Here is an 18,292-nt window from a genome sequence, read left to right as displayed (position 1 = left end):
ACAGTAATTCTGACACAAATGCCCCATTTAGTCTTATGGACTAAAACCAAAAATGCCGATTTACTCTGCCACCGCCACTTGTAATTCAGCGGTAATATCGCCTGACCAAGTGACAGTAACACAGTTTTGTGGTATCTGGGTGTATTTATCACCCACATACCACCAAACTCATAATGAGGCCCAGTGTTTCAAACATCAGTATACATGAATTCAGAAATAGACCGAGTGAACTCTCACCCAGGAACTTTATCACACGGAAGCTTTATTTGGTCACCATTTTGTTTAACCAGAAAGTACTTCACACTAAATCTGTTTATTGTAGTTTCCAATTCCTCCTTACCTGTTAAAGGGATGGTCTAGTAAAAAATTTTATTTAAAAAATAGATAGGTCACATAAAAAAAAATATACTAGCATCCTCCGTTTTAAAACTTCCTATGTAAAATTTTGAGCTATTCAAGCTCAAAATTCGAAAAAGCAAGCACAGGGGCGCCGCCATTTTGTGAAATGGAGGCCCTCCTGTGCTGGCTTTTGCTTTTGCGGCACTAATGAAGGAAAAGCCAGCCAGCTGTAGTAAACAAAGTCTACCGCTGGGTGGCTTTCCCTTCATTAGTGCCGGGACTCGGAGGACGCGGACCGGAGACCAGAGCAGGAAAGCTGCAGCTGAATCTCGGTAAATGCTATTTATTTTTTTTACAAAAAAATAAGCACTAGCTGCGTTTTTTTTTCTAAGTTTTCCGGGCTGGAGGACTCCGGAAAACTTAGAAATAAAACCGCAGCTTTAAAAACGTTGTATTTATGTTTGCGGTCGCTTTTGAAGCGACCGCAAACATAAATAAAACGTTATTGTGTTGGAAAACGCTGCGGTTTTAAAACCGCAGCGTTTTCCAACACAACCGCGTTGTGTCTGCCTGAATCTGCTTTAACATTTGGGGCTCTCGGGCTCCCCACGGGGAGCCCGAGAGCCCCAAATGGGAAATGCTAAATTCTGCGTTGTCTGCCTGAATCTGCTTTTCCATTTGGAATGGAAAATGGAAAAGCAGATTTAGGCAGACAACGCAGCATTTAGCATTTCCCATTTGGGGCTCTCGGGCTCCCCACCGGAGACCCAAAGTGAAAGCCACAGCAGGCAGAAACACACGCGGTTATGTTTACATGCCGCGTAGTGTTTCTACCTGCAGCTGATTTCCCATTTGGGGCTCTCGTGGGGAGCCCGAGAGCCCCAAATGTTAAAGCAGATTCAGGCAGACACAACGCGGTTGTGTTGGAAAACGCTGCGGTTTTAAAACCGCAGCGTTTTCCAACACAATAACGTTTTATTTATGTTTGCGGTCGCTTCAAAAGCGACCGCAAACATAAATACAACGTTTTTAAAGCTGCGGTTTTATTTCTAAGTTTTCCGGGCTCCTCCAGCCCGGAAAACTTAGAAAAAAAAACGCAGCTAGTGCTTATTTTTTGTAAAAAAAATAAATAGCACTTACCGAGATTCAGCTGCAGCTTTCCTGCTCTGGTCTCCGGTCCGCGTCCTCCGAGTCCCGGCACTAATGAAGGGAAAGCCACCCAGCGGTAGACTTTGTTTACTACAGCTGGCTGGCTTTTCCTTCATTAGTGCCGCAAAAGCAAAAGCCAGCACAGGAGGGCCTCCATTTCACAAAATGGCGGCGCCCCTGTGCTTGCTTTTTCGAATTTTGAGCTTGAATAGCTCAAAATAAAGTTTTAAAACGGAGGATGCTAGTATATTTTTTTTATGTGACCTATCTATTTTTTAAATAAAATTTTTTACTAGACCATCCCTTTAATTCTTATTCCTATGGGGGCATGGTGCGTATTTCCCTCACAGGTTAAAGGCAAAGACAAGGTTCTCGAAAGATGCTTGAAATCGTGGGGGAGAAGTTTGCTCAGACCTGGAAAGGAAACCAGTTGCACATGGACCTCCATGGGGAAACTATGGGACGGTAAACCGAACCAGTGTGGGCCGAAATTGGGAAAAGATTATTTTAGGTGCCGCTGGCCACTGTAGCCGGTGTTACAACTTTGGGCAATTAAAAGCTCAACGCAGCAAAGATAGGCTCGTGTGGGCTTGCTGACAATGAAGACCATGTCCGGGACGGCATAGTCATCTTTTATTGTTGTTCACACACCACGTCTGCCGAGATGCCTTACAGACCCATCATGACATTACAACATCCCTCCTTAACCATGATCAAACCAAACAAACAACATTGCATTGGAATTGTGCCATCAGGCAGCCAATATTCTAAAATATAGTCCTTGAATTTAGGAGATGCACTTTGAGTCCAATGAGCAGGGCTGGCCTTAGGGGCACCGTTAGCCATTAGCCCCCCACCACGGCAGCTCGGGAGAGTCTTTCAAGGGCTCATCCCGAGCTAGCGTGGTAGGAGAAGGCGAGGCAGGAGCGCTATTGAAATTTAATGCGCCCCAATCTTGTGGTGATGCAGGACATTTCAGCACGGGAGCAGGTGTGTTTAAAAGCCGGTAAGATAGCTCAGGGGGTTGAGCGCCCGCTGCTGCGATCTGAGGGTGATCTGCAGGTCGCAAGTTCAAATCCCAGCAAGGCCAAATCTTCCTTTCATTCTTTAGAGGTCGATAAATGAGTACCAATTTTGGTTGGGTGATATTGTATGTAAATATGTGCTCTGGAAAGCGCTTTGTATTAAGGCATCATTATCATTATCATTTAATAACAATGGGGAGCAGGGAGTTAAAAAAAAATAAAGTGAAACCCTTGTTACGCTGCCCGGGATGCTGCTGCCAGTAAGGCCGGCCCTGCCAATGAGGAAAGAGGAGAGGCGAATACTGATGTCTGACCGATGTCTTGGGGAGTTGTGGTCTTTAGTTGCTTGGGTGCTGGCTTCAGCTTCCCCCTTTAAAACTGGTGTATTGACTCCTGATTCTTCTTCCACTACTTGCTCTTAATTCTCTTCTCTGTCTGGTGTCACCAATTTCCTGAACCAACTGTAATTTTTTGGGACTTCTCCCTGACTTCTTCTCGCGGTGACCATGGACGCTTTCCTGTCAATCACCATCCATGTTGCATGTCATTCAGAAGACATAGTTTATGGGTACAGTGAGGATTATGTGGTAATGCTTTGCCACCAATTTGAAGGTTGGATGAAACCAAATTTCTTTTTGTGGATTCCTGATCATTAAGAGTCATGTGTCTCTCATGGCTGTAGTGTCAATGATAGTAGTTTCTCTGGATTCATGATCTAGCATGATGGACCATAAATTTCGTCCCAGAAATGTCTCTGCCTAGGAAACCCCTGTCAAGGTGTGTGGAGCACTTCGGTAAGTCATCAGAAAAGTGGTAAGCGCATCATCCACTGGGGTTCCTTTGTCATATGCAATGCAGAACACTTTGTTTAGGGTTCGCATACACCTTTCAGTATCACTGTTAGCCCGGGGCCATTAGGGAGTGATTCCATGATGAGATATGTTGTAAAACTGCTCAAAATCAGCAGATTCCTGCCCTTGAAATTTGGGTCGATTGTTGGATCGAATATAGGTCAGGAATTCCATAGGCTGCAAGCACGCCCTCCAGGATGGGTAAGAGGACTTCAGCTGCTGTGGAGAATACAAACTGTACTTTGAGTATTTATCTAATATGGCCACAAAATGTCTGTTTTGTTGAATGGGGCCAAAGTCAATGCTAATCGAGTGCCACAGTTTTGTAGCTCTGGTCAGGGATGGTCTAGATGGAATAGCTGATGCCTGGCACCACCTACAGCTTGCCATTAGAGAGTCCACTGACTTTTCTAAATGGGGGAACCCTTTTTTCTCCCTGGTCCTTGCTTTTGTTTTATTCGCTCTCTGGTGTCCTCTATGCACGATTTTCACTGAAGCCGGAGGGAGGGTGCAGAGCCGAGTGTTGCTGAATAGGCAGCAGGGGCTTGTGTTCCGCGATAACGGTGATCAGTTGCCCACAATTGTAAATCTAGAAACGTTTGCAATCCCATGCTGCAGCGAGGGCTTCTCTTTTGATTTGAGAGCACCTTCTTTCCATAGGGCTAAGGGCCTTGCTTGCAAAGGCTATTGGGTGGTGAAGGCATAGCTGGTCAATGTGAATGAGCACCACTCCTAGTCCTACTGAACTTGCGTCCACAACGATTTCAGACTCATGCGCGGAATCGAAGAAGGCCATCATTGTTACATTCGCCAAAGCCCGCTTCGTGTTTTGGAACGACATCTATTCTTTTGGACCCCACATCCAGGCCTTGTCTTTCTTTGTCAGTATCCCCACAGGCTCTGTCAGGGTTGCCAAGTTGGGGATAAAACATCCCCAAAATTTAACCATGCCGAGAAAGCTTCTGATTTCCGAAGTAGTGTGGGGGGGAGGACGGAATGCCTTTATTTCTGCTACTTTGTCTGGGTCAGCTGAAATACCTGTGTTCTGAAACCAAAATCCGAAGAATTTCACTTTGGTGTGCAGAAATGTACATTACCTTTAGTAAAAGTGAGCTCATGCTGATGGGTCATGTGAATACCTCTAAGATCTGTCGCAATGGCCTTTCTCGTTCTTTCAGAGGATAAGAATGTCATCACTTAGGTTTAAGACTTCTAGCTTTGCTAGCACTCCTTGAATGCTATACTGGAAGACCTTAGCCACCGAGGAGACCCCAAGGCAGAGTCTTTTCTATCAGAAGTGGCTACATGGGATGAGAACGTGGCGATTTCTCTGGATTCTACATGAAGCAGAAGTTGGTGGTATACTGATTTGAGGTCAATGGTGAACAATACTGACGCTCCTTGGAGATCTGCTAGGATGTCATCCAATTTCAGCGTAGGGGGCCTTTCCCTTTTTTATTGCTCTATTGGGTAGTCTCATAGTCACGGTCCTCCGCAGGCTGTTTCGGTTTTGTAGCAACGACTATGGGCCGTACTCATGGTGTGAGACCGGTGACACTTATGGCTCTCATTCTAAGTATGGCGGTCTGGAAATAAGCGCGCCGTTAGGAACGTACCGGTACCCTTTCTGGACCACCATACTATGAGAATACCAGTAGGGGCAATAGATCCCCGACAGGCCTGTCCTGCTGGGTTTTCTGGCCCCTATCGGCATGTCTCTCACTGAAGCACTAGCACTGTAAGCAAAGGTTCCTGTGCTTTTTATTCTTCGTACACCTGGTTGTCGGTGACAACTGTCACTTTTAGAGGTCTGTTCTTGGTTGGCGTGAGGTTTTTCAGCATGCCTGGTGGTGGCTACCGGCTCTGCAGAATTTTGCAAACTGACGCTGCTGCATCGCCCACATTCGTTCCCTGCTGCAGGGCATCCTTGCATGTGCGGTGGAAGCCTGTCACACAGACCACAGCGTGGATTCGAAATTTCTAGTTGGGTGTCAGGTGGAGGTCGTGCTTGGTCCGCACGTCGATGGGTGGTAGGTTTGGTTCGACTCACCCTCTGCCTCGCTGCACCGATTGTGGTCAGGATTGTACTGCATGTGCTTCTAATACTGTTAAGGTGCGCATAGCATCCTCCATGTGAGCCATTCGAAAGTGCCCCAGTCTGTGTGATCTTCCCAGCTCCAGATTCCTCTCTTTAGGGATGAACTAGGTTCTTTCAGGATCTGTTTTCTTAGTTGTCAGGAATGGCACTTATGGATGATTTGGCCCTGAATCTCTTTTTCTGCATCCCGTAGTGCGCAGTTGGCATCACTATGCCTTAGACGCACGTAGAAGGCATGTAAGGGTTTAGTGGGAGTTTGTCAAGCTTTCTGCAGTTGAATTCTTTCATAATTGATGTTCACCATTCGGGTGGAGTAGGCCGCTAAAGCCTCTTTCATAGCGCAATAAGAACCGTCACTTGGAGGCAAGGTCTTGAACAACTGTGGGCATCACAGCTAGCATAAAACAGCAACATGGACGTGTGTGCCTCATTGTCCTCTTTCCTCAATGCCTTGACAAATGTTTCTAAATGCTCTGTTACTCCAAAGTACTCAGACACACCAAGACGGACAACTGAAAACTTAGCAACATCATAACCATCAAGAACCAGGACCCAAAGACAGATCAGAGCATCAAATTTGCAAAACAAGATGGACCTATAAAGGCCAGCCTCCAGAGGCGTTGCTAGGGGGGGGGCTAAGGGGGCTATAGCCCCTGGTCTTTTGGTTGTTGCCCCGGATAGAATCTCAGGAGCTACAGCCAAAAGGCTAGCTAGCCCCTAGTCCCGACAGCTCCGACATCAGCACAGCCCCGGGTCTTTTCCAGACCTAGCAACACCCCTGCCAGCCTCACTGAAATGCACAGCACACCTGCGCATAAAGCTAAAATCAAGAAAACCTTAATGATTGGACTCAGTCGGGTGAGCCTCCCTAACCTTTTCTCCCAATCAGACATAAAGCACTGACACCACCACCATTGAAGACAGGGCAGTAATAACACCTCTTCCTGAAAGATAATATGATGCTAACATTGACAGAACCATTGCTTTTAGCCCAACGTCATACTGGAACTTGATTAGTTCAGTCTAACCCTCAACTCGAATGGCAGGACTCAAGAGCTCCAGATGATCTCTCCCTTCCCACACACACTGCTCACCTCTCAATTTATAACCACCCTACCGCTATACATACTGACGCCCAAACACAGGCAATTTTGCCTACCAGCCCGACACTCGCCACATCAACCTCAGTGAGCCCCTCAGAGATAATTGCTGGGCCAGCTACATCTTCACCTCTATCACATACACTTTTAACCCAGGTGGCTTTTATGAAGGCCCAAGCACTCTAATTTGATAGATCCTCAGTTTCCACCTTTAGATAGAACATATACCCAACCATCAACTTTACAGGCCACGCAGAACCATATTCTACGCATCACCTCGGTATTTCCAGCCTACATTTAGCACCACATTTCTTTACACCTTACTGACCTACCGACCTTTTCTATTGCCAAATCATGTGTAACAAGTCTGCCAAAATGAAGATGTGCTATAGAAGACCTATTTACGTTGCATAACATTACATCCCCTAACAATACCCTTTCAAAATGTTACTGACATGCCACTGCAGGGTCTCTAGACAATTCTACCCCAAAAATGGTTAAGGCTTTAACTGAGGGTTCAATGTACTCCTGCATATTTTAGGATCTTAGAGGGATCCACCCAGAAGCCGGACACTTCCCCAACCTCTGATGCCGTGCTAATCAAATGCATAATGGCCCTGACTGGATTACTTCGGCATATCACAATGCCATCTGCATGTAATGCAAAGTTTATCTTGTGTTTAGCACCTGCTCTGAATGGAGCTATCTCTTTGTTTTGCTGGATACCCTGTACCAAGGATCCTATGTAGATTGCAAGCAGGAGTAGAAACGGGGGACAACCCTTTCAACTGCTCCTGTTTACTAGTGGATTGTCGCTGAGGAAGTTCAGTTAACTCGCAAGTGTAGTCAGCGTGTGGCTCATATGTGCATTTATGTCAAGGTGGAAAAGTATACAGGTAATGTTTTGATGTGGTCTATTAGATGTGCTCTTATAAGCCTATTCGTTTTTAGTGAAGGATAATGGTTGTCACAGTTTAGCTGGGACCTGTGCATTAAGCAGTGCTTAGTACTAAAGAAATGGCTGTAAAGACCAAGACCTCTTGCCATGAACTCAGATATGTGTTTGCCAGAGAAGATAGGTGTGTCCAACGTAAAGGCCAAGAAGACCTCAGTCTCATCAAGTGTTCATCTGATTGTTGAAGGGTTTAGTGCTTGACTTTCATGCTCAAGTCACCAGGTACAGTAGCAGTTCCACCTGGGTAAAGGTGAAGGGCAGTGATTGCTCTTATATCCCTGTACAGAGGTGTGCAGTCTGACACTAATCCTGATGGTCCCCATAGTCATGAAGCATTAACGCTATTATCGCTTCATTACTGCTCTGCCCAATGGCCAGTAAGTTGCAGATTTACCTCCGGCTTTGAGCTGCAGGTAAATCTTGCCATGTTTCAGCCATTTGCGGAGCTATCACCGCAGCGCTATTTGCGCGAGCGGTAATAGCGCCCACAATGCCCTATTGGGTCCAATAAAGCCAATGGGGATGTACCCCCCCACTGCAACCGTGGATCTGTGCCGGACTGCACCAAACTGAGTTGTGCTAACGCTATTAGCGATGGGTGTTACCCCGTCCCATTTACTGTCGGAATGCTGCCAACTCCTGATGACCCCCCCCAAGTCTCTTCAATACAAATAATATTTGTATCCATAAATTCATCATAAACGCAGCCAATCTTTGTTTCTGATATGCCGGCTACCGTCCATGGTATGAATTTGATCTCATTAAACTTATTGTTATTAATTTTAGGGATGACTTCTTTTTCCTGATTTTAGAACTCCTGATGGCCAATTCCATTTTAAAGATTCTCCTAACTCTTTCTTTTGTTCGTTGAAAATGTTTCTTATATTTTGTAGATCAGCTTTTTATTATTGCTTCACCATCCATTTCATATTAACTTTCTATACTACTACTCTCATGGTTCCCATTCAATTTCACATTTGATCTTAGTTTACATTATCCTTTATTTGATAGAGATCTATTCAGAATTTTAAAAATTCATCCACTGCGCTCCTAATCATAATTGCCACAATTTCTGAGAAAAAATCAACCTAGTTTATGCTAGACTTCCAATCATCATGAGTGTATCTAACAGTAAATTCGCACCCAGGGAAGGGTGCTCAACAAGTCAAGTAGTTGGAAACGTGGGTGGGAACACGTAGTTTACCACCCACATTTCTCCAGCCACCCGAGAACCTTCCCACGGGGCACCCATCTTCATTGGGGTAAGGCAACAAGGACCCACTTCCCATACCCCAGGACCTTTTGCACCCTTCCCCCACACCCCTCTCCATCTCCCCACTTACCTCTTCATCAGAGCTTTTTGCACCGGCCTGGGTACTATCCCCCTCCCCTAACTGCCACCATAGAGTTGCGGGGTAGGAATAGCAATCACCACCTCGTTGGGGGGTGCATATAGGGCTGGTAATGGCCCTAAACTCTCACCAAGGCCCTTGCTTCCCTTGGGCTTGCCTAGGCTCAGGCTGCAGGCCATAACTGGCCATGTACGCCCCCACCGGTTCACTGTATAAAACAATATCTTCCAATGTCATAACTACGATGATTCTACGTAGAACAATTCAAATCTTCCATCTGTTTAAAACACACATCTCTTGGTTGATATGTAATTGACAAAATGGCAAGTTTGTAGATTAATTGTATTTTAAATTTGTCTCATTTTTATAATCTGTATAAGCTCTTATCAATTTATAAGAAATTGTATTCCCCAGACTCATCATCATTTCCTTCCTTTTCTACATCATTCTTTTCAGTTTGGCATTCATCCACTCAAGTATACCAAACTGTCTTAACATATTACCTACTCTTGTTTGATCCAATTGTACTTCCTTTATCATACCATCATCTATAAGGGTGTTCTTTGTTTTAATCCTCAATTTTCTTTACTCTCATGTTATCCTCTTCCTCGCACTATTTTCTTTATATCGTTTACATGACATAGTTTGCTTTGTTGATTTGTATGAAAGAACAATTTGTATACATCTTCCAATATATTGTCATAATTGTCCTCTTTCTTTGCATCTTTTCCACTTTCATAAATTATTACCTTCTTTTCAGACTTCTGGCACTTGTATATATTGTTTTCTTTTTCAAAAAAGGATTTATTTTAAGTACCATATACACCTCACAATTTCTCAGCCTTCCTATAAAAATATGGCAATTTATTTTTTCCACTTTTCTTGTAATTACCTATTTGTGTAACTGCGTTAAATCTCCCAAATCAACTAACACTTTTAATACATTCTTTAGCAGGAACCTGTGTATCTGATTTCTTTTCTAATGGTCTCATTATTGATAGTAAAATAATATGTACAATGTGTAATAATATAATTACTAGAGGTGATAAATTAGATTCTGCAGCCAAGTATTTAATTGCATCCATATATTTCTTATCTTGCTTGTAATTTTGTTTATTAGCAATGGTTCTTGATTTGTTACCATTTGCATTTATGTTGTAAACTCCTCCAAAGATGTATCATTTATTTGATATTGTGATTCATTAAAGGTTTCCTGTTTATCGTTGTGAATAGATTTTTCAATTGGTCTATAATCTGGTAAGGTATATTCTCCATATTGGGAGTGACATACCAGTTCAACAGTATTGATAATATTTTTCATTTTCTAATTCATAGAAGGGGTACTAATTCTAAAAACTGTGCTTTGTGTTTAATACTTTCCTCTAAAGCCACATCCTTTCACAGATTCCTATCTTTTTTAATTATATGATACACTTCCTTGATCAATTGACTTATTAGAATGGATTTCTCTGGTTTTAAGCCTGATAACCTATTAACACCCTTGTCTTTTTCATCTGTTATCTTTAATGAAATAATAGAGGAATTATTTTTATTATCTCCTACATTCTGAGTTGTCTTTTAAACCGTTCAATTAAGCCTGTAGGTACAATTTTCTGATCACCTTGGGATCAAATTCTCTAGAAACGGGAAGTGGCAACATCACACAGACAACAGACATTCGGTTATGGTCCAGAGGACAGGTGCTATTAACAAGTTCTTTAATAAGTATGAAAGCAGATTGATTCTGCAGGCTTTTGGGGTTTACAATGCTCAAGCAAGAGCAGCAAATTTGAACAGCGCTGAACCTTGGGGCCATAAGGCACAAAATACTTTAGAGACAGAGGAAATAACATTTCTCAAGCAGTTACTGTACCTAAATAGAAAGCTAGCTCCTTCTGTTCCTACTAATATGGAGTTAGGATGGCTACCTTTCTATTATGAGGCTTGTTAAGTCCGGTACTGCTCTGGCTACAAATTAATACAGTTAAGGAGTTGCATATCTGTAAAGAAAGTGTTTGGCATTTAACACACTCTAATGAGAGTACACACTGGGATTGGCTCTCCCATGTCAGGTTTATATTAACTAGCATAGCCTTTTAAACTGCACCAAATCTCTACCATAGTGGCCTTGGAGTTATGTCAAATAATGTGGACGTGTTAGATTTCTTTTTTTTTTACAGAGTTATGAACAACAGCAAATTGAAGACAACAATGGCATATTCTTACATGAACTAAACCTGTAGTGGTACTTTGAATTTCTTTCCATAGATATGAAGCATAATTTAATAGTGACAGTATATTCCACTTAAATAGCTAATGTCAACTTTAAGGATTTGCTTTTTACCTTTAAAGGGTGGTGCATTTGTTAAAAAAATGAAATCAAAGCCGTTTGAACCTGCCAATTTCATGATTACAACTTGGGCAGGTATGTCTAACATCCTGGAGGCTGTCAACACAAAAAGGGATAAGGCAGCAACCAAGCCAGCACCTGAAACAGAAACAGAAATAGAGATCATGTGAGAAGTGAGGATCTTTCTGTATGTTAGGTACATTTTTAGTTACAGTCTCCATATGTAAACATTGACATGTATACATTCGATGGCATAAATAAGTCTTATCTAAAAAAACAAAAAACAAATGGGCATTAACTATTTTGGGTGCAACAAAATTACACAGTCATAGAAGGGATTACTATCTTAATTCTCAGATTGCATTTCTTGGGAGGTTTAGGGCACAAAAGTACTGCATGGATATAGTGGGCCCGTGAGTTCAGTGGTGCTGTACATTTTTGGCAACATTTCCATTACCACCATTTATTTTGGTAGTAACGGAATTACTGCCGGTTTTGCCACAATGTAGAATTCGGGCTTTGCAGGTGAAGTGGTTGATTGTCCCCCAGCACGTTGCTGAAGGTAACTCCTCCACTTTGCCCCCAAATATTGGACTATTTCTTGCAGTGGAAATATTGCTTGTAGTAAATCCTCCAAAATTCCGACTGGAGTCCTATGAACTAAAAGAAATGAAGACTAACACTGCATTCACCATAGTTGGATTACCGACTGTCATTCCACCAGACCAAATGGTGGTAATGTTATGTGAGCTTGGCAGTAACTCCAGCAGAATTGCTGTCAAACTCGTAATGAGATCATCCAGTGAATCTTCACCTGAATGCTTTATTTATTTATTTAGATTTCTTGTAAAACGCATTTTGCCCAGAGGCCTCAAAGCGCTACAGAAAACGTAACTTGCAAATAATACATAACAAAACAAAGAGGAAACAAAGCAGAATAAGCACAGAATGAGACGACCAGTACAAACCTCATCAGTTCAGAGTTTCAGATTACAGATCAAACTCAGAGTACAAGTCCAAGGTTCGAGGAGCCCATGGACAGGTATTTACACTGTCTCAGATTAAGGGGCAAGGTACTGGCTCCGCACCCCACCAGTATGCTATCCCTGTTCTCCTGGGCACACCAATCATCCAGTTCTATCCTGCGCAAGAACTTCAGGTCAGAACAACGAACAACCCCAGGACTGGATCTTGCACAAAGCCATGCAAGAACTTTATTACGAAGGGCATCTCTTGGTTCTCTCTGGGAGGGTTTCATGACGTTCGTGACAATGACATTTCTGTGGCCCAGAACAAGTAAGTACACTTTTAAACACTTGTTCTCTTTTGTAGGCAAAAGGTCCAATCCTTAGAAAGTATTTCCCTTATTCTTGGAGCGTGAGTGTTCTTAGTGGCAGAAGGGGGGCACTAGATGCAACAGACGGTTCAGGAAGGCACAGAAGTAGCAAAAGAAAGTCAGAGTTCCTAAGGAAGGCTGGACAAACAAGTAAGTATTTCACAGTTAGTCGAGGGTCCAGGGACTTCTGAGAAGACATCCTAGGAGGATTCCAGCAGTGGGCCTGGGTGAACTGGACGAGAGGACTCCCAATCACAGGAAACACCCCAAATCTACACAGGAATCACAAGAGACTTAAGGTAATTAATACCCAAGCCAACAGAGTACCTCAGCACAGAAGAAGAGTTTGCAGCAGGAGGACTTCAGGATCTACAGCCAAAAACCTGGTTGCTGAATTCCTTGTTGTGAAGACTGAAGACAGGATCCTGTAAGGACCTTTGAAGCAAGGTTCAATGGGGAAGGCTCCATGCAAGAGTCCCTTTGAGTCTGGATGAGCTTCTGTGGTTTTGACACCCTTTTTAGAAGCCAGAAGACAACTGAATATTGCTGGTCGTATTCTTGTCATTTGGAAGGTCCAGCACTCTGGTAAGGGAACTTTTCAGACTTGATTCATGTCTCTGGAAGTCCAGCAGGATGCCACAAAGTTTCAGCAAGATTTTCAGAATTCCGAATACACTGCACAATGGCTTAAGGTCCCAGGGTATTGGGGTATTGCATCCCTGCAAGGCTGCAGCACGACTTGGGATGGCTCAAAATTCAGGTCTTCTTGAGTCCAGTGAATCTCGCCAGGCTTCGGGTTGGGGTCATCATTTTTGGAGTCCCCAGGTTGCTTGGAAGGAAGGGTAACAGCAGGCTCTGGTTACACAGGAGACTCTCCGGTTGCTGGAAATCGTCTCAGCTGCATTTTCCTCATCTTTTTCTTTGGATTTAGTTCCAGTGGTCGACTATCTCTTCAGCTTCCATGATCAGACTTTTATGCAGGCACCCTGCCATTCAAACAAACTTGCAACATTCAAACTTTGTGGGTTGGCAGTTCTTTCGGGACATCCAGCCTCCTAGTTTGAACTGGATGCTCGTAGTCAGGCTGATAGACAAAGGAGTGCAACTTTTTGGACTCCTCCCTCGCTTCCTGCCTTCACAGACACTCTGGAGCCTGGGCGGGCTTAACCTAGGTCTCCCACAGAAGATAAAATTGACACAAACGATTTTCCCACTCTAGAGGTCAGAGGAAGGAACAAGAAAGGACAAGGAACACTAAAATGGCGAAAAACAGAGACAGGGACCATTTTGGTAAAATGGGCACACTTGGGTGCCTTTACCGCAGCTGTGAAAACAGCCCGCCATAAAGGTGCACTGAATTAGGAAAAAGGTTCACTGCCACTAGCTAGTAAAGGTAAACTTGTCCCTGTAACAGCAATGTTACAGTTAAAAGAGAACACGGATACATTGTATCTCCCCAGGACTCCATGTGCTGGTTTCACCTAACAAAATGTAAAAGGGATCCAAAGATTCTTTCTACCCTTGGGAATTGTAGTTCTCACAAGGTTAGCCAGAGAAATTTAAAGGGTAGCTCCAAGGGCAACCTTGCAACAATAAAAAGGTATATACCAAGATTTGGCAAAGAGGATAACATTAAAAAGACACTATGGAGAGTCTTATAAATGACACCTGTACAAATTGTAAAAGATTCTGTGAGTGTGGAAAAAGGTATAGGGAAAAATATTCCACCAATAAAGCAAAACATTCTGGGGTTGACACAGGTCAGGAAGATTTACAATTGCAGTGCCCTGAAATGTTGTTGATTTTTGTGATGCTTCTACTTTTCTCGAATGGGGCTAGCCCCGGTCTCAATGAGGATTCAACTCTCTGTTGTTGTGTGCCCTTTGGAAATCCTTAGGTACCTCAAGATGGGATATCTCAACAAGGGCCCTCTACTCTTGCTGGGCAAGAAAACCAGCACATGCAGTTGTTCTGGTTGTGGGTGGTGGCAGTGTACCCTAAAATGTTGTCAGTAAAGGTGTTGCCCATTTTGACCAACAGGAAGGCTCTAAAAGAGAGTCTCTCGTTGTTTAGAAATTAAGTATTCAGACAATTGTATGTTGTTGTCCATAGTCAGGAGCTCAGAATCTGACTTGATTGGACATGCCTGGGGCTGGGTAGGTTTGGGAATATCTTGGAATCCACATCCACTGTGTTGCTGTGAAGATACCGGTAAAGGTCTGTGTGTGTCAACCAGCATTGATTTGCTGGCCGATTAAACTTTGGGTGGTGGGTGAGTGTGTAAACTGAGACCCCAGATTTAGAGTTATTATATGAATCACTGCGCCAGTACTTTGCCAACTGCTGTGATTTGAACCCAAAGCACCACGCGGAAAGACTTCCCAGGAGATCCCCAACAGCACCTCTTGGAATCTGAGAAACCTGATGGCGAAGCTCTGCCTCTTATTTAGCCAGAAGGCATTTTTGTGCTCCTCTGAATTCGAGCACTCACCTGTGTTGCTTCACACTGAAATTCAAGTTGTCTGGCATGGCTGTCAAAGCAACTTGAAACTTCACTTGCTGTCTGGACCATTACACATGATCCTTGCACTATTCTCCCAGCATGGAGGCTTCGAGTGAGGTGAGGTGCCCTGTGGCTCTTTGTCTTCTAGATTACGATCTATGACCTCGTATTGGGTCACCATTGTGCATTATTCTCCCTGAAGTGACTAAACACCTTGTGCTTAGTCTCATCTGCATCTCTGACTTCCTCTGTCCTAATTGCATTGGGCCTCATTCTATGTCGCCCGGTCCTGTAAAAAAGTGCCAGTGTTCCCGAAATACTGGCACTTTACTCGACCGGCCAACTACGGGTTTGCCGGTGGGGCACCTGGGTTACATCCACCCCATTACCTTTTGTCATTTTTCTAAACTAATGAACAATATTGTAATGTTTATGACAGCTGTCTTCTGATTACAATTTGTGCGGATAGCACTTTACTACCCCCTTTAGCAAACATGTTTCTATGAAAAGTGTTTTATTTTTTTATTTAACAAAGAATGTTTTTTTACATAGCCTTGACTTCAGATGATGACAGTCTGTGTTCATAAATGTTCCTCATGGGTGTGCTGTGTTTAGAAATACAACAAATGCGGCAGCAGTATGGCCACCGCACTAATATAATCTGAGAATGATATATGTTTTTTTTTCTCACAAACAGTCACAGAGAGTGTACACAATTGTGTAGAGAACTTGAGAACATTAATCATGTCCTCCTATTTCATGAGAGTGGAAGATCGATATATCAGAAACAGCTGGTGTTATGCATATTAGATCCGAAGATCCAAGAGAGGCTATGGCAAGCAGAACAACTACGATAAGCAAAGCAGTGGAAATTGCACAGAGCAGTGAAATGAGTATGACGTGCACACAGTATCTGGAGACCAAGGAAACTCTTGGTGAGAATAATGTCAAAGCGATCAATGTGGTGTCACCGCCTGAGATGGACAATGTGATGGCAGTGACTGGCAAGCAAAGGAAAGATACTCCGGTCAGCAAGGGACAAGAACAGGTGAATCCTAAACATGTCAGCTGTTCATACTTTTAGGGTACATGTCCTCGATGTGGAATGAGAGAACACATAGCCACTGACAAAGAGTGCAATATCACAGGTGCAATCAAAGAGGACATTTTGCGTGAGTATGTCAAACTAATAATCCGGAAAGTCAGGAGGTGTCAAGCACCAGAGTGAATTTGCTGGGTCGGGATGAGAGAAAACAAGAGTTTTCAAAAGTAATGGTCCACATGGAAACCATGTCAGGGAAAGAAGATGAATAAGAGGGACCCTACAAACCTCCCCTGACAGAGGTTGCAGTGATTGATATGCAGATACTAGTGGACTCTTGATCACCGTACACACTGGTATCCCAAGCGATTTATGAGCCAGTACTGCAAGGGAGGGGGTGTGAATTACAAGAAAGTGACATACATTGTTCCGCTTATGCCAGTGTTCACATCTTGGGCTATGCATAGTATAAAAGAAGTTTGGTGAATTGTAAGATTAAAGGGAAGGTGTATGTAGCTGAGAAGGGAGGGGGTCTCCTGGGATGGAGTCAGGAAGGACGATTACAAAGCAGGCCAGGAAGGACAAATCCAAGTGGGCATGTGTAGGAAGTAGTGAAGAAGTTACTAGTAGTTTTTAGGGATTGCATTGGGAAGCTAGAAAGATTTAACCATCAAATTAAACAAAATCACGGTGCAGTTCCAATAGTGCATACGGTTAGGCAAGACCCTTTAAATGTGAGAAACAAGCTAAAGCTAGAATTGGAAAACTATGTTCTAAGGGTATTATAGAGCCTACTGAGTCAATTGAGTGGTTGTCACCCATTGTGATAAGCAGAAACCAGACAGGAAAATAGCTGTGTGTGTGTGTGGATTTGCGTGATGTTCACAAAATAATATAGGTGGACAGGTATCCCCTTTCCAATATTAGCACTATGTTGTCCACAATAGGGAAAGTACAGTGGTTTTCCACCATTGATCTTTCCTCAGCATACCATCAAATAGTTACATCCTGATTCCCAACACATTACATCTTTCATGACCCCTGTGGGAGCAGATCAGTATAAACGCATGCCATTCGGGTTAGCCATGGCTAGTGCTGTCTTCCAAAGGGTTATGGAAAACCTTTTTTCCTGGGAAGAAAGGAATACAATGCTTCCAGGACAATATGTAGGTGTGCACATGGGATGAAACTGAGCATGATCAGTCATTCGTTCATGTTTTAGAAACACTACAGAATGCAGAGTTAACTGTGAAGGAATATAAATGCAAATTCAAAGTATCCCAGGTCGCGTATTTGGGGCACATCATGACAGTGGAGGGGCTGAAGCCAAAACCTGAATGGTTGAGGGTGGTTATGGAAGTGAAGGGGCCAGAAGGCAATGATCAACTAAGGTCATTTAAAGGCCTAGTAGAATTCTATTTAAAATGTGTACCTGTGTTCTCAGAGAAGACAACACATTTAACACATTTAAGAGATGTTTTAATGAAGGGAGTGAACTTTGAATGGACACAAAATGCAACATGAATTTGCAAGCCTTAAGCGAGCTATCGCAAATGCTCTGCCTCTGTATAGATTTATTTGTCTGTAGATGCTAGTGAAAGGGGAATAGGAGCAGTATTGCGTCAATGACAAGAAGCAATGGCGGTGCCTATAGCTTTTACTTCCAGGTCTCGGAGTCCATGTGAGAGCAAATTCTCAGTCATTGAGAAGTAGTACTTCCGAACTTACCTTTGGGGCATACTGTTTAAAATATGCAGTGACCATAAGACATTAGTGCATCTATTGTTAATACAGGGTTCAGGTTTGCAAATTGTTGTGAAGTGGTTAGCAAATGCACAGGAGTTTAATTTCACTTCGTAACATAAAAGAGAAAGACAATCCCGTTGCAGATTGTTTTTAGCATTTGTGACTAACTCCACTACCATCTCAGAGAGAAGGGATTGAGGAGATAGAACATATGGATATATGGGTGGCCTGCATGATGGAGATGATGGGTGTTGTAGTTCACAAGGAGGAGTGGATAAGGGCAATGGGGGACAATGAGGAGTTGAATCGGGTCATCATCTAAGTTTGACCTAATAAACCTGAGTGTGAAGTGGTGTACATCATAGTCAGAGACGAGATGGCACTATGTGAATGGGGATTAGTAAGAGGAGAAAAACCTGTCCCTCCTAAAGCGGTGAGGCAAACAA

At 43.3% G+C, this 18,292-nt stretch overlaps 1 protein-coding gene across 1 annotated transcript in view; it reads right to left on the bottom strand.

The window, feature by feature from the left end:
* LOC138567515 (lipopolysaccharide-induced tumor necrosis factor-alpha factor homolog) overlaps positions 1-18,292 on the bottom strand; it is a 302,792-nt gene that overhangs the window by 1,094 nt on the left and 283,406 nt on the right. Inside the window, exon 6 of the mRNA XM_069645785.1 lies at positions 11,214-11,357. Coding sequence (XP_069501886.1) covers positions 11,249-11,357 — 109 coding nt within the window. The 3' untranslated portion in view covers positions 11,214-11,248. The remainder of the gene's footprint in view (positions 1-11,213; positions 11,358-18,292) is intronic.

Source organism: Ambystoma mexicanum, chromosome 2p, assembly GCF_040938575.1.
Source record: "Ambystoma mexicanum isolate Mex_15411 chromosome 2p, UKY_AmexF1_1, whole genome shotgun sequence".
NCBI lineage: Eukaryota > Metazoa > Chordata > Amphibia > Caudata > Ambystomatidae > Ambystoma > Ambystoma mexicanum.
Note: the sequence above shows the minus strand (reverse complement) of the source record. Positions and strands in the feature narration are given on the sequence as shown.